Source organism: Heloderma suspectum, chromosome 1, assembly GCF_057233095.1.
Source record: "Heloderma suspectum isolate Gila_16-S chromosome 1, 16-S_ref, whole genome shotgun sequence".
Lineage (NCBI taxonomy): Eukaryota > Metazoa > Chordata > Lepidosauria > Squamata > Helodermatidae > Heloderma > Heloderma suspectum.
Window position 1 is genome coordinate 388,457,132 of NC_139458.1, and position 21,817 is coordinate 388,478,948.

The 21,817-nt window shown below is 40.9% G+C and overlaps 1 protein-coding gene across 1 annotated transcript in view; it reads left to right on the plus strand.

Annotated features, from left to right (window-relative positions):
• Positions 1-420: 420 nt before the first annotated feature.
• The window catches only part of PPP1CB (protein phosphatase 1 catalytic subunit beta), a 39,338-nt gene continuing 17,941 nt past the window's right edge, over positions 421-21,817 (plus strand). Inside the window, exon 1 of the mRNA XM_084828596.1 lies at positions 421-762. Coding sequence (XP_084684722.1) covers positions 711-762 — 52 coding nt within the window. The 5' untranslated portion in view covers positions 421-710. The remainder of the gene's footprint in view (positions 763-21,817) is intronic.

Here is a 21,817-nt window from a genome sequence, read left to right on the forward strand (position 1 = left end):
TGAAAACCAACGTCTGAAAACAACGTGGGGCTTTGCTTTTCAGCGGGGTGGGTGCAGAAAAAAAAAAAAGTGCGCTATCCAGCGCAAGAGCTGGTGAGTGCGGAGAGAAGCCAGCGTAAAGCTCCGGCTCCGCATTTAAGCACTAGGCCCCAGATCCCGGTTACCAGGATACACAAGCAGGGAAAGGGAAGAAAGGAAGGCGGGCTGAAGCGCGTGCGCGCCCACGTGAACGCGTGGCGTGCAGCGAGGCTCGAGCCCATTGCGCTTGCGCACTCCTCCCTGGGCGAGGAGGGGGTTTGACGGCGCTCCAGCCTCTCTGAGCCGAACCCGATACTCCCGCGCAGTTGTTGAAGTAAAAGCAACAGCGGCAAGAGGCGCGGGAGGGAGGATTGTGGAAAGAACGCGGGGCGCATGCGCGGCGAAGCCTAAGGCAGGCAAGAGGGTGGGGAGAAGGAGGAGGATTGGCGGTCTTCGGTTTCGTCGCTTTCTCGTCCCCCCCTCCCTGTTTAGTGGAGCCGGGGAAGGAGAGAGTAGAGGGAGACCCCGCTGGGCTGGGCGCTTTCGGGTGCCGCGCTCGGGCGAGTCATAGCCGCCGGCGGGAGGGCCCTTGAAGGGAGCTGTTGCTGCCCCAGCCGCCGCCTTCTCTGCCTCCTCCTCGGCGAAGCTCCCTCTCTCCGTCCCCGCCCGGGACTGAGTCCACTGGCTACAAAATGGCGGACGGGGAGCTGAATGTGGATAGTCTTATCACCAGGCTGCTGGAAGGTGAGTGTGTGTCCGCGGCGAGTGCGGGTGGAATGCAGATGTCTGACTAGGAGGCATTTCTCTGACGCGCGCTGCATAAAGTTCTCCCCTTTGTTCCGCTCCCTCGGTAGTGGAAGCGAGACGGTGTCTTCCTACAGCTCCTGCGAAGGGAGGTTCAGTGTTGCAAACGCGGGGTGGGGGTGGGGGGCTTATGCGACTGCGCCAACACATTCTTCTCTGCCTTCGGGGGAGGTGTCTTAGGAGGGTGTCTGGTGTCCTTTTTAGTCTTGGGAATTCTGTGCCATAAGAACAGCCCCTCCCCCCCCCCAGACCCACATGACTAATACGCTCAGATGTAAGCTCATCTAAGCATTCGCTCTCCTGGCCCTAATGTGGGTGTGAAAGGAGTGGTGGCGATCTTGGGTACTTTGACTAAAGTTGTGAGCCTTTTATCTCTGTTATCCTCCGCTTAAGGAATGGGGTATGTAGGTAGTGTTTCAAAATATGCAAAACCCTCACGCTAGGTTTTCTGTAGCCTTCGCTCCCTCCCCCCGTTCCATTTACTACAACGGCGAGTGAGGTAGAAAAGCGTAGGTAGAAGTAGGAGGTTCCTTTTTTTCTCTTCATCTGTCTGTTTCCTCCGTTCACCCCGCATCAGGTTAGTCGCTGTCGATCTTTTGTATTATTCCGACGTTCTAGAGGTATCCCTGTACTACAGAATGACATTCGACTTATAAACTATCAGCTTACACAGAAGGAATGCCCGGAATTGGTTTCTTTCTCAGATACCTTTTTGTTGTTAAATGTAACCGCTTTTTAGCTTTGGCGGGTTAGCTAATGTGCTGTGCATCCATCCAGTGTGGTATGATGACTTCAGATCTTGGTATTAAGTTGAATTTTTTTCATGCTTAGCATTTTCCTATAATGAAGGCTTGTACTCTTTTTATTCTTGCAACTGTTGAGATATATTTGGGAATGAAATCCATGTGTCCCTTCCACTTCTCTATATTATATATTCACATGTACACACGCTCCATTTAGTTTTGTTTTTCTGGAATCTGCTTTCATATTTCATAATGTGTCTTGTAGTTCTAAAAATGTGTATGGGACTTTGTTTTTACATTGGGTAAAATACAAGCAACGTATAGTTAAAAAAAAAAAAACATGGACAACTCAATTGAATGTTGATAAGGTATCTAAAGTTATTTCTATAGTAGAAGTTACAGTTTAGTTTTAGTAGAGATAAGTTCACACTATATTTTAAGTGCTAATATTACTCATATGTCAAAACTGTAGACGGTACAGTGCCGCTGTAGAATGAATGTGACTTCTGGCCAGTCATTCTAGTCTCTCATCCAGTGATGTTGACCAGCATGTGAATCATAGAATAGTAGGATTGGAAGGGGCCTATAAGACCATAGAGTCCAACGTGTGGAAAAGAGAGTTCCATATGTAGATCCGTTGTAATGGAAGTATAATAGGTTACTGAGCAAAGGCAAAATCTCTGGATTCTGCAACTGATCTATTTTATTTATTTATTTATTTAATTTCATTTCTATACTGCCCAATAGCCGAAGCTCTCTGGGCGGTTCACAAAAACCACATATTTGGTATGTGGGGGGGGCCAGCACCGATGGCACCACCCATATTGTATTAGTACTGTAAGAGGTTTCACTTAAAAGCCCATCACAGTTGTTCTGTGGAGTGCAAAAAGGGACAAGGCAGCACCTCCTATCTGTTGAGGTGAAACACCCTCTCAACACTGATACGAGTTGGGTGGTGGGTAGACGGAGGGGACTAGAATTTCTATTGAGTTGAAGCATTTTACTCTTGCCTGAGAACTCATTGGGGCTACAAAAGGCTTCAGCTCTGAAAAATGTGAATGTAGCAGTAGGCATGCAACATTCTGAGACACTTGAAATTTTCTGGATTGCGGTACCAGCCATGGTTTTCAGATGAACTGTGTCCGTATTGGGTTTACTTGTAAATTATTATTGTTAACCAGAAATAGTTGCAGCCAGTACATGATAGCATAGCTACTGCAATGCCAAGCTTTGTTTCGATGAGGAATTCTATTTTGGGGATTTCAAAACAGTGGATATGATTCTTTTTCTCAGTATATATGTTGTTTACTTTTCACATATTGTTATTATTATTATTATTATTATTACATTTATTAATCGCCCATCTGGCTGGTCACCCAGCCACTCTGGGCGATGTACAACATACAATAAAAGAGTTTAAAACAATAAAATTCTACAATAAAAACATTTTCTAAAATACCCTAACCCACCCCAAATGCCACATATCCCACATATCACTTCCTACCTTACTGATATACCATACAGTGTAGATTAGCCTGAACCCTGAGGATTTTTTTTAGCTTCAAGGATTCGCTTTATGTAATGAAGGCTGATGATAGCAGCCTAATTCATGTTTGATAATGCTGTTATGGTAAAATGAGCCTGAAGTAAAAATATTCTCTGATTATTAGAAGGAAATATTTTTTTAGTATATCTAAACCATGTATTATGGTACAGTTTATAGTTCTGCTTGATATCTTGGAAAGAATATCATAGAGCAGGAAAGGGGAAACCTAAATGTTTGGGAGATTGCAGCACCATCCCCATGAGAAATAGCTAAAGTATTTGAAGGTTTTTTAGTTTTGAAAAAAGTCAACTAAGTGGGGATGTGATAGAAACTTATACAATTATGGATGGTATGGAGAAAGTGCATAGGGAGAATATTCTCATAACTCTGGAAATCAGACACCCCATGAAATTGCCTGGCAATAGATTCTGGACAGACAAAGGAAGCTCTTCACACTATGCATATTTAATTTATGGAGTTCATTGCCACAGTATGTGATAATGGCCACTAGTTTAGTTGGCTTTAAAAGATGGATCTCTGGTTTGGTCCTCTTATGTAATGCCAAGTGGGACCCACAACAAAGTATTGCAGTGTATCACCACGCTCTAAAGCAGAGATAGCTCACTTGGTACCTCCCAGATGCTTTAGGCTACAACTCCCATCAGCCCTAGCCAATGGCTAAGGAGTAGGGAATTGTAGTCCAAAACATCTGGAGGGTGCCAGTTTGCATACCTCTGCTCTAAATAAATGCTTTGTTCCAGGGCTCCAATCATCCTGAAACAGGAGCCTTGTAGTCCTGTTCAGGCCGCATGAGAGGGAGGGCTTTAGGAGGAGGAATGCCCCATCTTCTCCTGCTATGCTATATAGCAGGGGTTCCCAATGCAGCACCCAAGGGCACCAGTGTGCCCCACAGGGACCCCCAGTGGTGCCCTTGAAGCTCTCCACTTCCTGTCCCCTTCAAAAATTTATTTTTAATGAAAAACTTGAATGTTCTCCTTCCTGTTCCTGAACCTGCCACTGATTAGCTGTTCAGTGAGCAGGAAGAAAAGGACGGAGTTGCTGCCTGGCCCCACCCAATCATTTTTCATTCACACAGACCTTTCCCCTTTGTGCATGCTTGTTCTCCCTCTCTCCAAGGCTCTAGCGGCACCATTCTTCTCCCCACAGCTCCTTTCCTTGCTACTACCCCTTTGTCTTGCTATTTCCCCCTCCCTCCCAGCCTCTGATGTTGCTATTTCTCTCCCTGCACCTCTTTATTTCACTGTTTCTCCCCCTCTTTGCCTCTTGCCTTGCTTTTTCTCTCCCCTTTATCTCATTGTTTCTTCCTCCTCGCAGCCCCTACCTTGCTTTTTTTCTCTCCCTTCCCAGCCACTTCTTTCCTTCTTTGTACACATACACAGCAATTTCCCAGGCAGGGGCTCTGATGGCGGAGGAGGAGGTAGGAATGTCAGGTGGGGAAGGAAGTTGCAAAGCCTGGGGTAGAGGTAGGAAAAACACTTTTGTGGCTGGGGACATTTTCCCTTCCTTTGGAAGGGAAAAGGTGTATCTGTGTCTTGATAGAATGAGCAGAGCACTCCTATTTAGGTCTACTCAGAAGTTATTCCCATTGAGTTCCATGTATACATGCATAAGATTGCAATCTTAAATGAGTATTTTGTTCAGCTTCTGTGGGATATGTGGATTGGCCTTGACTTCAGACCCTTCCTCTGTTTGTACTCAGTTTCTTGGGTGAATTACTTGTCTTTTGACTAGTCAGGCTGCCATAGCAGCCATTAAGTGACTAGCCACATCGTCCATGGGATCCTCTTTGTGGTGGTGCCCACAGCAGTTTCTCAAATTCCTAATTGTGCCCATGGGTCCAACAAGATTGCTATATAGGGTTTGATGGCTCAAGTTTGGGATTGGTTGCCATATCTGAAACTGAATATTTTATTGCTACATAGTTGTTTAAGAAGATAAAATTATGTTTAGATACTGTGCATCAATAAATTGATGAATTCTTTTCAGTTACTATCGTGAGTCTGTTCTCTTACACTGGTCATGCTTTACCCTCTGACCCACTGGGTTGTAAAGATGCAAAGTCGAACTCTGATTAGACCACTGAATTTACCAGTGTGTGTTGGTTTGCTTCTGGAGAGTGAAAAAAGGGAAATTGCTATACGTCCATGGGTGCTGACCGGGCAGCCCTTGAACTGCATTTTGGCTTTTTAGTTGGTGTGAATGACAACACAAAACTTGAAAGTATAAGGCAGAAGCTGCTTGTCTATATCATAGTAGTGCCTTTAAAAAATATCTTGACTTTGTTCTTTCGGAAGTCCACTTCAAGATCTTGATGAGTCAGCAGATAGTTGAAAACCCTGCCATGGGACAAATTAATTGTGCTAGATTCTAAAGTCCGTAGCAGAGATAAAGGATGTAACTTAGTAAACCACTACTGTAACTTGAACTATTATTGAAGTAATTGCCTTTTTATTAAAATCTTGCTGTTAAGACATGTGAAGTGACTGAAAACAATTGTTGACAAACTTGATTTATTGAACTGTTTTCAAGCAACTTTGCTTGCTTGCCTTCCTATGTGAGAGTTGTTAGCCTTAAAAGGTTGCATCAGGTTGACTCAATAAAAGGTATTTCCTTGCCGATATGCACTTCAACAATTGTGTCCTCTGCAGCCAGAAATATTGTAAATCTCTACATGCTGAATAAAAACAGAAATCTGATTTTATTAATGAACTTTGTAATCAGTGACAGAACTCCTGAAGGCAAAAACAACTGTTGGATTTTGGCCTATAAAAGCTTTTCTAGAAGAGTTTTATGACTTCAAAGAACCCTTTCCTAGTGGTCTTATTCTATGAAATACTGAAGTAACTTTATTTTTCTCCCACCATGTGGGAGATAGTACATGGATAGTACATGGTGGGGATAGCAGGGATTTACACCTGAAAGTTAGTGTAAATAGTGGCTAGCACTAAGCTGTGAACTAGGAAGTCCCCAGTTCAAATTTTGCCTCTCCTATAAACTCACATGGTTACCCTTAGGTAAGTCACTATTTCTTTGCTCAACCCATCTACAGTACCAGCTTTAATAGATTAGAAGGTTCTTGAAAGAATTACTGAGATAATATATATGAAATACCCTTGAAATGCAAGTATTGCCCTAATAGATGCTATAATGCTAGCAGATACACATGACCAGTTATTGTGCATTAAATTCCTCATAACATACTGACATGCTAATCAGAGCTTTGCTGAGATATTTATGCTGCGTTTCCGCTGTCACCTGTGCAAGCTAGTCAGTATCTTATCCTCAAAACTGGCTAATTTCCATCCTATCCTTCATTGTGGGTGGTCCCTTTACACTGGTGTTTGGCTAGGATTCTCTTTGTTTGCTGTGTACTCCTGATAAGTTTGCTTATTATTTTCCCCACAAATGCTTGATGTCTTGGCATGGGAAAAGCTTGTGTCCTGGCCTGGGGGGAGATGTCTGTGGGGGAATGTTAGGAAGTATTTGTATTCCTGCCAAATATGAGGTAGAGGCGTGTGTACTGCTTGTCTTATACATTGGCACTAGTCTTGTGTTTTGTGCTGCCAGTCTTGAACAGTAGCCTTACAAGGAATACCGCAAGGTGGGATCTCAATACTGCATAACAGTGAGTCTTGCATGTTCTTCCCATTAGGGTTCTGTGCAAGTTCTGATGTTGCATGGGTGCAGTTGGGATGCCTAAATTCTTTTTTTTCTGATGTAGCAGGATGGGACTTCTGGATGTATTAAGAGGAAGATTAGCTTAAGGACATTTATGTTTAATTTAATTTAATTTAAATGTATATGAATTGCTTTGATGCCCCCAAAAGACCCCCAAGGTGATATGCAGCTTTTAAAACAATCTCATGTCAAAACAATTAAATTTAAAAAAAGGTAATACCCTTTTAAAATGTTGAGAGAGTAGAATAAAACTATTTAAAACCCATCAAAAGTTAGCCTAGACAAAACAGTATTTGGCCTGCCTAGAACTAGGCAAAGATGGGGGTCAATCTGATGTCCTTGGAGAGGGAGTTCCTATCCTGTTAAGCCACTCTTTGCCCTTGGGTAGGGTTGGGGCTTTACCGTCTTCAAGAATGTGGTTAAGGCAGTCCTTTAAAAAACAAAAAACAAAAACCTGTTTCAGTGCATGTTTAGATCATTTATTGTTAGGAGGAGAAGAGATAATTCTGGAATAACAGAGTATGTTCTTGTGCATGTGCCCTAAACAAGGTTAGGTTGCTATACTGCTAGCACAGTATGTATTGGGAATGAAAAACAAAGTATGCCATACCTGCCCTGCATTGTAATAATGACATAGCTTTCATGAGGAGCATGTGATTATATCTGCTGGCTTTCTGCTGAGCTGTGTTTTGTTCTGTTGAACTGTGTATTAGCATTGCTTGTTTGGTTGTTGTTGCTTTAATAAAAGTGGATAGTGGATTGACTTGGTCATAAGACAGGAAGGCTGGGTATAACTGTTTTAAGTACCTAAAATATGAAGTACCATCTAGTCCAAATTGTCTGTCCTTATTCAATTATGAAATATCTGTCCTGTGAATCAGCAGCTACACTTGATTCAAAATGTGTGGGCATTTCTGTAAAGCTGTAGTTGTTGCGACTATCTCATCTGACTCAGCTCTGGGAAAATCCAGAATCTTGAGGCTAGGCAATGAACTATTTAAGAACTGCGAACTGCTTTGAGTGATCAATATTTGGTTATAATGGAAAAACCATTGGGTTTTGTGTTGCAGATCAGAAATCTGACCACTTCTATAGGCCTTCATTTATCCCATTGTAACTATTTTTGGATCTAGAAGAGGAAAAATCTTAACCAAAGCCAGTATGTAAGGTGCAGAGATGTGTGTTAAAGTATTGCTTTTAGCACATTGGGCAGTATCCAACAATGCCATTAGACTAATGCAAATTACATTGTGCTTTCATAAGGGCCATCTACCACATTGCCAGTAGTGTTAGTTTGTATGACAGGTTTCCTGGGGAATCCCATCATGCAAGCTAATACTATTGGAATTGTGATAGAGGTACCTTACGCTGCCTAGCACAACATAATTTGGGTTATCAGAATGACATAGTTGGGTACTGCCCATTTTTAACTAATTTCCAGCCTCTGAGGTGAATGGAAGTGACCTGCTGAGCTCTGCCATAGAGGAGAGAGAAGCTGCAGCTGCCCCTGGTTCTGCTTCATCAGAGCCTGAAGAATGCAAAAGCAATATTGGTGCTATCCTGTCTCTATAGCCATCGAACTGCTCAAAGGCAAGCTTCCTTCTCAGGGTTGATTGATTTTTAAATCAAGCCACCAAGAAAAGGGTTGATTTAAATCACTGATCCACATTAAGTTTCCCATCAAACTTCTTAATATATATCTTGAACAATGCTGCAAACCTGATGGTAAAACCGTATCAAGTTACAACCAAAGTATTATTTCCACTGTTTCATTCTTACAAGCAGCCTTTTCAAAGGAAAGTGGAAGTGGTGAGCGGGAGGGAAGCAGTGCTCACTCGCTCCTGCACAGCCCTGCCAATTCATGGGTTGTTTAATGCATGAAATGGTGTTACATGCGAACCAGTCCTGTCTTAATAAAAATCAGCCAGAACTGTGCCTTTTGGCCCTGGAAGATGAAGCTCAAGTGGCATCAGACATTGTCAAACTCTTTGACAGAGTGGTTTAAGGTTGAATTAGTAAGCTTGCAGAGAGACATATTTTCCACTTAGGCTACCAGAGAGAACTGAAGGCAGAGATGTGACTGCTTTCTTGGGTAAAATCCTTTGGGAGAGCCTAGACCTACCTGAGAATTACAAGATATAAATTGATCAGTCCTTTAAGGCTCTGGAAACAAGACGCTGAAAAAATGCCTCCCTAGAGCCATAATCTTTGAGCTCCTCAGATTCCCTATAAAAGAGGACTTGTGACATGCCTGTGCATGCTCTTGAAATGGGACCTTGACAAGTGCCCCATATTTCATATTTCTTTCCAAGATTTCTCTAAGTTGTAGACCAGTGTCGAAAATTCCGAAGAGTAAAATGCCTTGGCCAGAGAGAAATCTGGAATATCACTGTAAATGCCCAGCAATTAAATGCATCTTAGGGAATAATCAGCTACCCTGTGTTAAAACAGTGAAAGCTGCTGAAGATTTTCAGTCTCATTCTTCTGCTAAGAATGAGGCTGCATGTTTAAACGTTCTTATTTCATGAACATTTTGTAAAGCCAGAAGGATTGCTTTGCCTTTTCCCTTGAAAGGGAAAGGAAGACTCAGCTCTGTCTACCACTGTTCCAGGTCACCTGTTTCCTCCTGTTGCTTCTCCCAACCAGATGTGCAGGCATCAATCTCTTTTCCTTTCTTAGGACAGGGCTCTGGCATTAAGTAGGTGGTATACCTTGCTATTCTGCTGGACATGAAGGGGACTGGAAGTTGTTCTACCAGAGGCAGTAGGCATCTCAGTGAAGACATGGGATGGATTAAAAGATTCCTCTTGCTTCTTATTTACTGACTTCATTGTCCATATCCCCACCATAGCAGTGATAAAGAAAACTGTATTTAATAGACATGAGGTGAAAAATATCCAGGTATATAGTTTATATTTTATACATTATATACAAATAAAATGTTTTATTTATACATTATATAAAATACATTTTATATAATGTATTTTAATGGTTTTAATTTTTGTGAACCGCCCAGAGAGCTTCGGCTATGGGATGGTATAGAAATGTAATATAAATATAAGAAATGAAATGAAATATTCTTCTTAGAACTGTGTTTGAAACCAAATATACTGTTTAGCTGCTTTGGTATTGTATCTGTGCAGTTGAGTTGCCTTCATTTGTTGGGTTAATTTATTTGTTTTTATGCTATGCTGGACAAGCAAGTATTGTACACAGAACTGTCATTTAAATTATAAAGCTGTCATTTAAAGGTCTAAACGCTAGACTTTTTGTCCTGCAGACGTCTTAAACTCTGACCTAAAAAACAACCATGACTGCTCAGGGATGTGGTTTTTGCCCATATAACCTTTTCTGGTCCAAGAGTGCTGGTGATAAAGAGCCTCTACTATTCAAACACTCATCACCAACATGTGTTCTTTATTGCGAGGAAGGGGAATAATAATCTGTTTCCCTTATAATTTAACCCCTTGTGCTTAATAACATCCTGTCTTTTGCTTAATTTAGAAGCAGTTGCAAGAGAAGGAGGTTACTGTCCCCTTCCCCTGAAATCATACCTTTTTGCAGATTGATCGCAGCCTAACTGAAACTTTCTCCCTGTGTTATCTGGTATTCCCTCTTTAGGGTAGTTTCAAGATAGTTTCATAGAGTTAGAAATAGATGTTCTTGCTGTAGCCTTCAATCTTTGTACAAGGTTTTAGTTTGAATCCTGAAGACCAAAACAGTTTGTACAGGTTCTTCTTTCCTAAAATGGACCACACCCCCTCTGTTCTCTTCATCTGTGCTGCAAGTTCAAATTACGTTAGTGTCTGTTGAACAATTGTGGATTTCATTTACCTTGTAAACTTGTCAAAGTCAAGAATGTAGCCGTCTTCCAGAAGCATTATAGGACTCGTGGTGTTGAAGCATAGCGTAAGGTTAGCTGGGACTGACTTGTTTATCTGAATATGTTATAGACAATTTTATTCATGCTTGCTTTTTTAGTAGTCGTAATTTGCATGGTGCCCTTTTGAGTAAGAAATCCAAAATGAATTATTTCAAAAAGAATTATTTTCCATATTTTGGAGAAATCCAAAATAAAATATTTTTCACATTTAAATGAGCTGAAATGTGATTTCTTTAGTGCACATTAGGACAGTGTACCCTGTAACCACAGAGTTAGATTTCACTTTCCTTTTATCCTGGATGGATTGATTTAAATAAAGTGTCCTACTTAGAAATTAATATGTTTCCTGAAGAAGCATTCAGTGCAACCTAATTGTTATAATAAGGTAGGGCTGGTAATTGGACAAAATACTGTTTCCCAATGGGATGGAAAATAAATACCCATGATATGTACTTAGGACTTGTAAATATAATTTGAGAACTGAAAACATTGGAGAGATCAGGTAGTTGTAGGACCATATGAGTTCCCTAAATGACCCTGATTGTACACAAAATAACATCTCCTGGATCGTAGCATTAGTCTTGGGATCTCCTTGGCAATCCAGCATATTATTGTCATGTATAATGCTTTACTTCCCCCATATTCATTATTTGGTCTGTATTCATTCATTCATTTATTTATTTATTTATCGTATCGCACATTTACATCACATTACAATAAAAACATAGAGCATAATAAATATGAAATGTAAAATATAAAATATAGACAGGAATATTACAAACGTATGTCTAGGTAACAGATATAGATTTTTACTTCTGTTGTCACAGCCAGGAAATCAGCAAAGTCTCCATTGTAGGCTCGGTTTTGGCGCTCACGACTGAACGACTGAACAACAACAACACTATATTTGGTCATTATTTAGTTTTAAGAGAAATGTTTTTAAAAGGACACTTGTTAGAATTGAAATTGTTTTTAATAACCTTTTTGAAATCATTGAGTTTTATCTTTGCTGCTAGATAGGGTCTAGGAAATTATACTTCTCAGATTTTCCATAGTAAAAAGCTGCAATTTTAATATTTCCATGAAATATTTGTTTGATTTTTCAGGTTTTTTCTAAGAATAGTGAAGAATGCTGGAGGTTAATAAGATTGTTCAGGTGTTGGCTGCTATCCTGCTCTACTCCCCTATGTGCTTAAAACTCTTCTTCCATGCTCTTCTGCTACTCTCCCCTTCTGACTGAAGCTGCTTCTTTGGAGATATTTCTGGTACTTCTGTGGAGCTAGTAGAGAACACTGTACATAGCCTTTATACTGCTGTATAATTTAATATAGCTTTGCTTCCGAAGCTGTGGCTCACTTTTTTTCTGTCCTTACTAGCTAGTAGCTCAGGCTTAAAGGAAAATGAAAGATCCTTTATGCTGTCTTAAAACAAAGCAGTGTTAGAGCCATGTCTGCTGCTACCATAGCAGTCAGATGAGTACTAAATGTACAGATCTAGAATATAAACTAACAATGAAAAGCAAATCAACTTGTGAGATTCCTACTATGATGCATAATAGAATATGAACCAACTGGAAGCTCTTGCTAAGGCATCCATTTCTATAGGTACAGAGGGAGTTTGTATGCCATCTATGTAGGGACTGATGGTAGTTTACCGAAATAGAAGTGTGCTCTGAGGAGTAGAGGCATTTGTTTCTTTTGATCAATGTAGACATTGAACATTTCTATTGATTAGTTATATATGACCTTTAAACTGGATCATTCTTGATGAAGGGCAGTATATGGATTTCTTAAATAAGGCTTCAATCCTATACATACTTAATTAGAAATAAGTCCCACTGAACTCAGGGAGGCTTACTTCTGAGAAGGCATCTATAATTGCACTGTAAATAATTCGTGTTAAAGTTTTATTTTTTCCTCTTCATTTGTTTTGAATGTTGCTGTTTTAGTATTTTGCATTTGTTATGAATATTTTGTTTCTACCCTAGAATCTGATTGGGTGAAGGGTGGTCTAGAAAAATTTTAAAGAAATAAAAATAAAACTTCCTTTGGGGGATTAAATAGTGGCCCTGAGCTGTGTGTTTCTTATAGTACATCAGCTTTCTTTTGGAAATGCAAATTTTAAACCTTTGAACCGATTACATATTTGCAGTGTTACTCCTCTTCACTTTCACAGCAGTGCTATCTTCAGTATGGAATGTTTCTATTCAGTTATGAATGAGGCTACTGATCCAGCTCAGGTAGACATGATAGACTACATAGGTGTCCACACATATGCTTATTGTTTTGACCAGTGCTGTGAGATGGAAAATTTTCTTTCTCCATGGAAAACTTTCAATTTCTAAAAATGCACTACTTTATAAAATTAATTTGTGATACGATTAGGGAGCAATCCTAAGTTCCCCAGGAGGGCTGCTGTGGACATCACTCTCTGTGGCCTAGAGGAAGGTACATGGACAGAGGCCTTCCTTGTGTGGCAGCAGAAAGTGCTGCTGTGACTGACCTGCCTGCAGTGTTCCATAGGCGGTGGAGGTCAGAATGGAGCATGTGCATCGACAGTGCTTTCATTCATTAAATATAAACAATATGTAAGGAAGTGTACGCTATTGAGTTGTCATGTCTTAAAATATTTATATGTATTCCAGTAAAAAACATTCACATCTTTGGATATAATTACATTTAGTAAAGCATACTTGCTGCTTTAATTATGCCGCAAGTATGTTTTAGGGCTCATGAGAAACACCGGTTTGGATTGCCGGGAGAATTATCAACAACCTCAGATACGCATACGATACCACCCTAATGGCAGAAAGCGAAGAGGATCTCAAGAGCCTCTTGTTGAGGGTGAAAGTGGAGAGTGCAAAAGCTGGTTTGAAACTCAACATTAAAAAAACGAAGATCATGGCATCTGGCCCCATCACTTCCTGGCATATAGAAGGGGAAGAAATGGAAGCTGTGACAGATTTTATTTTCTTGGGCTCCAAGTTCACCGCAGACAGTGACTGTAGCCATGAAATTAAAAGATGCTTGCTCCTTGGGAGGAAAGCTATGGCAAACCAGACAGCATAGTAAGAAGCAGAGACATCACCTTGCTGACAAAGGTCCGTCTAATCAAAGCTATGGTTTTCCCAGTAGTAATGTATGGCTGTGAGAGCTGGACTATAAGGAAGGCTGAGCGCTGAAGAATTGATGCTTTCGAACTGTGGTGCTGGAGAAGACTCCTACGAGTCCCCTGGACTGCAAGGAGGTCAAATCAGTCCATCCTAAAGGAAATCAACCCTGAGTGCTCATTGGAAGGACAGATGCTGAAGCTGAAGCTGAAATATTTTGGCCACCTAATGCGAAGAGGAAACTCCCTGGAAAAGACCCTGATGCTGGGAAAGATTGAAGGCAAAAGGAGACGGGGACGGCAGAGGATGAGATGGCTAGATAACATCACCGATGCAACGAATATGAACTTGAGCACACTCCGGGAGAGAGCGGAGGTCAGGAAGGCCTGGCGTGCTATGGTCCATGGGGTCATGAAGAGTCGGACATGACTTAACGAACAACAAAAGCTGTTAGTTATATAGCGAAGTGAAATTTCATATTAAACTGATATAGCATGAAAGAACATTGGAGTTTACTGTTTAGTAACTGCAGCTTACAGAACTCTTGTTAACTGCAGTTTCAAGTTCTTTTCAATAACCTTATAGCTGAAAAAGGAGAGAATTACTGAAGAACATTCTGTAGTGATGCTGCTTCAAATTTTCTTGAAGCTCAATCTTTGCTGCATTATCTGCATTTTGGGGTGTGTAGAGATATTTGTGGGTGGGGTGGGAATGCTACACTCCATTATCTCATATGTTTTTAATATCTCTTCACATCCACTATTCTCCAGTCTGCTGCTGGGGAGGCAAAGCGAATGCATCACAGTTGTCCAGGCAATTTGGATGAACCTCCTTGTCTTGCTGTGCTGGCAGTTTCATTACCTGATAGTGCTGAGAGGCCAAAGTTTTGCCCTATTCAGCTCTAGTGGTACATAGTTACACATGACTGGATAGGGATGGGGATTTTATGCATCTGCATTGCATTACTATCAATGAGACATACATTTCTAAATTTGTTCTGTCTGTGGTCACTTCCGTGCTCTTTTGAAAAGTGTGTGTGATTTTGGTCGGGTGCGAAAAAACTTACGCAAGAGCTCCCCCGCATTTCTGCTTAAGTCCTTACATGCAGAAAAGCGGTATGACGTTGTAAAACCTAACTAACTTACTGTGTATTGACTTTTTGCAGACTAAAAAGTGTCTGAGGTACCAGAGCAGTATTTTTTTTCTGGATAACTGGCTGAGTTTGCACAACACGCTAACACATGCATCTTAGTTTTTTGCATCTAGTATCTCCAGACTAGATCAAAGATCACCAGAAGAAGATAAGCAGCAGTTCATAAATAACAACGACCCTGTATGCTCTCATGAAGATGTCAATATCCTCTAGGTGAGGAAATGCATCTTGGATTTGTGTGTTGTATATGTCTACTGCAGCCTTGCTCAACAAAGTGCCCTCCAAATGTGTTGGCCTGCAACACCAATAATTCCCAGCCAATCAAGTCTACAGTACATAGTAATTATCATTCTAAAATGCTATAAATTGCCTTACATAAAAATGTTTGCACTGCACATTTTGAGTGAGTAAAACCTTGTCTTATAAAGCATTCCACTTGCTCTAAAAGAAAAAAAAAATACTTTTTTTTTTCAGGGACCCCCAAAACTTTCAAATGTTTCTGGTTTTTTCCCCAGGGCTTCACATCTCTAAACCAAACTAGCTCTGTCCCAGTCACTACCAAGATAATTCCTGCTACATCACCTTAGGAACCCTTTGTCTCCCACAACTTTCTTTATGTACAGTGTTTTAGGCATTCATATAATCCCTCTATTACGTATAGCCCAGGACTGGATTTTTAGAAATACTCAGCACAATAGGGCCACATTGTCTTTGCGGTAATACTAGCCTTTAGTTCTTGTGCTAATTCAGTATTAGTTTGTTCTTTTAGCATGTGTTCCATTCCACTATGATTAACTATTCATATTCCTCCCCTTGATTTGCCCTTAATGTACTTTTCAGACTTTGGAGGATTTACTTTTTTGTAGTTTTGGGGCTGGCCACGTTGGTTGTTACCTCTTTTCTTTGTGTATCCACTTACTGGTTGTGTAGTCTTTTTTTAACTTTGGATTTAATTGTAACATTAAGAGGCCATAAACTTTTGAGCACTAGGGTATTAACGTTTTCGTATTTTTCAATATGCTCAGTGTTGTCATGTTTTATGTAGTCTGTGTCTGTACTACATAGTCTTAGAAATAATATGCTTTGTTCATCACTTTGATTATGATGAAACTTTTATATTATTTTTTCCTCCCTAGTTTATTCACATTGGAGGCAGGGAGAATGGATCTGATTGTAGTTGTATTGGTTTGACTTGTCTCCTTTGTTTTGGATGTCATTTATTTCTACCGGCTAAATGCTGATTTTGTTTGAAAAGTATATATCATTAAATACTTTTTAGCATCATGTACTAGAATTTTGGCTATTTTCTGACTAGATAAAGAATTATTGGCCTGTAAATGAGGCAGTCTTCAGAACACAACATGATTTAGTTATTTCAGTAAAGTTATAATCATATATGGGGTAGTTTATTGGTGTTGCTTGCCAGAGTTGTCAAATACATGAACCAGTTATCAGTAATTTGTCACTTCATTTCACTTCACATGACTGAACTACTGGCCATATTTCAAATGATGAGGACAGGAATCTTGAAGTGTGCCAGTTTCTAAGTGCTTATGACACATAGAAAACTAGAAATTTAAAGCTGACCATCGCTGTTACAAATAGAACATTATGCTTAACACTTGAACTTGCACTTTTTAAGTTAAATTAGCAGTTAAATTAAGTAGAAGACAGACTTCTGGAGCGGAGAGCATCTGATTTCCCCCATGGGAACCTTTTAAATTTTGTCTGGCTTTTTGCTGGGCCAGATCAAAGATGGTGTGCTAGGATTTTAGAAGTTGGATGACTTAAAATCCCTGTTTTGATGGTGGTTCAGAAACTTAATATGGCAAGCAATTTTGATAAGCAGTTTGCTTCCCTTCTCCATCTCCTTCTTTTGGTGTCTTAGAATATGCTGTGGGTGGGTCGGGGGAGCCCACACATTTTGGCTGGCCTTGGTATCTAAGCCAGAATTTGTAGTAGCCTGGATTTTGACCTTCCCCTTCAGTGCAGTCCTGTGCATGTCTACTCAGAAGCAAATTCCACTGTGTTCAGTGGGGCTTTATTCTCTGGTACGTATGTATAGGATTGCAACCTTAGGACACAATCCTATGTACACTTACTTGAGAGTAAGTCCCATTGAACTCGGGGTAGTATCCAGTGATAGTCCTATGTAGAATAGACCTTTTGAAGTTAATGGGACAACTTAGTCATAACTATATGATGAACTTTAGTCTCATTCATTTCAGTGGGTCTACTCTATGTAAGACTAGCATTGGATACTATCCAGTGCAACTTGCTATTTCTACATGGAACTGTAACAGGGGATGAGACTGTTGGTCCCTAATCTCACAGATAACACCTCCCTGGCTCAGTTCCACTCCCAGCTCCAAGTTTGGAGCTGGAGGGGTGGGTGGGATCCCCACAGTTAAGCGGGCATTGAATGGCCTTGGAAGTCCAGCACAAGTTATAAGTGCACTTCTTGCCTTTCTACAGAGTTGTCACTGGGGAAGAGAGCAGGTATATGTTACAAGGCTAGGCACTCCAGGCACTTCTGCTGCCCAGCATTCAAATGGCCAACTTCATCTTTCCAACTTGGGGCTAGAGAGGGGAGTAGGCATTTCCCCTGTAGTTGTGCTGTACCCTCTGAAGCTCAACACAACTGCAGATGACATCTCCACCTCTTCCCTAATTTCAAGCTGGAGGAATGTAGTCACCCTTGCCAGGGTCTGATGGAATGCTCACCAGGGCAAAGGTGGCACATGGTGGCACATTTTGTTAGGTTGACTGTGGGGCCATGTGACTCCATTTTTGTTTCTTTTTTCCTTTTTATTGACCCCTGCTTCACAAGTAAAAGCAAGACCAAGTAAAATCTCAGTCTTCATTTTTTTTTTCTGAACAGTCATCTGCCATCAAGGAACCCACTCACCAACAGGTGAGGAAAACTTTGATCTTGGTGAGCAAGAATGCTCAGGGAGGGAGAATGCATTACAGCAGCTGAACTAAGCTGCCAGAAGAATCTGGAGTAGATCTTTGGGAGAGAGTGTTCTCTAGTACTGAATGGCATCAGCAAGGGTTTTTCCCTTTCCCCACCTTTTCTTTCTGGGAATATTACAGTACAAATTGGTGGGACAGGGGCAGGGAGCTAGCCACACCATTTTCAGTCTCTCTGGTGCTGCTCAGTATTCATTTCTCGCTCTCATGGGCAAAGCTGATTCTCCCACGCAGTCTCTTTTGCTTCCTTCCCCCAACACTATCCTCCTCCTAGAATTGTGGAGGGAATTTGTCAGGGGATGCATGTAGTGGTGAGTGGCCACCCCTCTTCCCTCCGTTCCCCCCACTGGATCATCACCACACTGTGGGGCTGTTCACACAACAGGCTAACCCACACTCAGTGTTTGATTGTGGGGTTTTTGTTGAACCGTGGGTTAGCTTGTTGTCTGAACACAGCCATGGTGGCTTGTTAACCATTTAGTGTGGCTTAATTTTTCGAACAAGCCACCTTGAGAACCCATGGTTTGTTGTTGGGTTGTTCAGGGTGGTTAACAAATCACACTGCATGGTTAACCATGGTTCACCAAAACCCACAGTTCAAAACAACCTACACTCAACCACTGAGTGTTGAGTGAACAGCCTGTGTTTCTCTTTGTCTCTTTCTCAATCCTGAGAAAGAAACTGGGGTGATGATTATCTTAGGAGAAACAATGTTTGCTTTCTTTCTCTCTCCCCCCCCCCCTTGTGACACAAACACACATGGAATTCTTTTGAAAGCACACTTTCGTAAGCATACTTTCAAAATGCTCTTCTCTCCCAGGCTGGGAAGGCTTTTGAAATAGCCTAGCTTGTCATGGGTTGCCCACCTCTGTTTTAGTAGGAAGGAAAGGGCACCTTTTCCAGACCATCTTCACCACCCCAGTTAGAAAATGCTCAGATTTTAGGGCTGGCAGCCTCATACCATCTAGTCTGCCATTATCTACTCCACCCTTCCCCAATCTGGTCCCCTTCAGAACTGTTGGACTATGACACCTCTCACGATGGGAGTTGTTTTCCAATGTATTTGGAGGGCACCAGGTTGGAGAAGGCTGATCTACTGGTTGTGGTTTTCCAGGGTCTCAGCAGGTGTGTTAAGATCCCCGTCTGCCTACCTGATCCTTTTTAGTAGGGGAGGGATTTGGGTGTCCTTTTTTTTCCTCCTTTCCTTCTAACTCCCTCCACCCCCACCTCACTCCAAGCAAAAACTGAACAGCACTACAAGTCTTCTTTTTCCAGGCTGGCTGGAGTTCTAGAAAGGAGCACTCTTTTTAGGAAATGGTGATACAGTGCAACATTTTGCTGTGGGTTCCATCTGTAGTACACTAGTTCTAAATACACTTTGTAGTAAATGCTATTCATTTAAGTGGAATTTCCAAGTGAGCGTGCTTAAGATTGCATGCAACTTTAGATTCCATTTACCTATCATAGAAAACCTGTGATGTTAAGATCACATTTCTAGAGATTTCACAGCTATGTGAAAATATTTTCCAATCATTTTGGGGTGCATATGTGTGAAATATATAGAGTTTAGAACTATTACTTTTAAGAGCTTGAACATTATTATGTAGAAATTAACATTGTATTGTTTAGTATTTATGAAATGTAAAAGTATAAATTGCATTTGTTTTATTATAATGATTAATATATACAGTATTAGAGATGGAGTTGCGAGCTACAATAGCCTAAGCTACCTAAAAGTATATCTTAGATTTTGCCACTTCAGAAAATAGAAAAACAGTAGGGCTGCCTTTAATTAAGAAATCCTTTTTAGTCAGTTTAGGGCCCAATCCTATGTGGATAGGCAGCTGCCTCCGAACTCAGTGCTTTAGCTACCCTGCATTTGTGGCTAGACAGCCGATTTTGGCTGTGTAGCTGTGGGAAGGCAGAGTGGGGGAAGTGGCTGCTGGATGTTGGATGTGTCGTACGGGCATTTCCGCCTTCCCCGCCCTGGAATGCCCTAAGGACGCTCCTCTTCCGAGTGTGGAGCCGTTCCAAGCTGCTTGCGAGGCAGCGGGGCGGGGGGGTCAGTTCTCAGGGAACTGACGTATCCTATGGCCATCTAGCTGCTGACTAGCGGCCGTAGGATTGCTCCCTTAATTACGTTAAAAACTTAATTGACTAAAGGCATTCCTGATTAGCCAACTTATTTTTATTATAAGTATTGATATAGTGCAGGTGGCAAGTACTGTCTTAGAAGGGGAATGTTCCCATTCTTTTCCCTTGGGTGAGAATATGCATCTAAGATGGTGCCTGCTGCAGTATATGGATGCATAATCTAAAAAAGGAAGCTGAAGCTTTTTCTTCAAAACTGTTCTCTTATGCAAATGTATATAAATTTAATTGATTAAAACTTTGACTACAGTTTCTTTAATTGGGTGGGCCCCCAGGAAAAAAAAAAAGTTAAATGTAGGAACTGCTAGCAACATTATAGTAAGCAAGGGGATTTTTAATATCTTAGTTTAGAAAGGGTATGTAGATCTCTGCATTATTATGCAGAATTATACCAGGCATGATGACCAATACAGATATGTCCATTACCTGCCAGTATTTATTTAGCACATTTATAAACTACTTTCTGCCAAAGATATTGAAGGTGGTTTATAGTTTGTAATAATGGGTTCTAATCTAAGAGATAAGATATGGGAGTGAAGAGAAAAATAAGGAAATTCAGGTTTCAACTCTTCCATATTCTTGCATAATGAAGCTTCATAATGATAGAGTTGCTGTTGATGAATGCAGTACTGGAAGGGGAGGAGCCAAATAACAGTTGGTCCCAGCCAAAATGATCAAAGGGCCTTGCAATCTGCCCTCTCCTTCAAATGCAACCATTTGGAATGGCTGCTGTTGGGTACCTCTATTTGTGTTGTACCTACATGGCACTGAGCCTAGGTTCTACACCAGACCAAAAGGTTTTGAGTCTGGATTTGCGGACAAGGTAATGGAACAATTAATTAAAAACATTTCTACTCATTTTGTGTGTGTGTGTGTGTGTGTTTATACCCCTCCTTTCCATACAAAAATGCCCAAGGTAGCTAAGAACAATAAAATAAAAAAATAGGAAATAACTAATTCACATAACAATAATCACACAATGGAACCATATAAATACAGAATGAAAAAGTAAAAATAGTTAAGACATCTAGTTAAAAACAGAATTAAATTAAAAATACAGATTTCTGTCCTGTCTTGCAGGCGATAGGTTCCCCAGGATGAGTTACAAATAAAAACAAGAATTATTTAAATGACACAAAATTCTAGTTTGAAAATATGTCAGCACTTTGCAGCATCAAAATCCTGCCAGAAGAATAATGTTTTTGCAGCTCATTTGGAAGCAATTTTTATAATCCTGAGGGCAGGCCTTGTATTTCTGTTGCAGGGAGGGGGACTGATGTATTGTCTCTCTCAGACAAAATATTTGTCTGAAATATAGGATAAAACTATAAATTAAAATTTGTTAGGGAGCTGCGAGGGCATTCCACAGTCCAGGTGCCACACCTCAAAATGTCCTATGTCTTGTGCCTACCTGCAACTCTTCTCACAGCAGGGCCTCAGTTGTTGATCAGGTTGCAAAGGCAGGTTTGCACAGGTAGAGATGACCATTCAGATAATTGGGTCCTGGATCATTTTAGGGCTTTAAGAAAGCTTTGTTAATAAGCCCACAAAGATTAAGAACGTAAGAAGTGTGCTGGATCAGACCAAATGCCTATCTGCTCTCACAGTGCCCAACTAGATGCCTCTGGGAAGTCCACAAACAGGACATAAGTGTAGTAGCAGCCTCCCACTCATGTTCCCTAACATCTGGTATTGAGCAGCATATTGCCTCTGATACTGGAGGCAGTATGTAGTCATC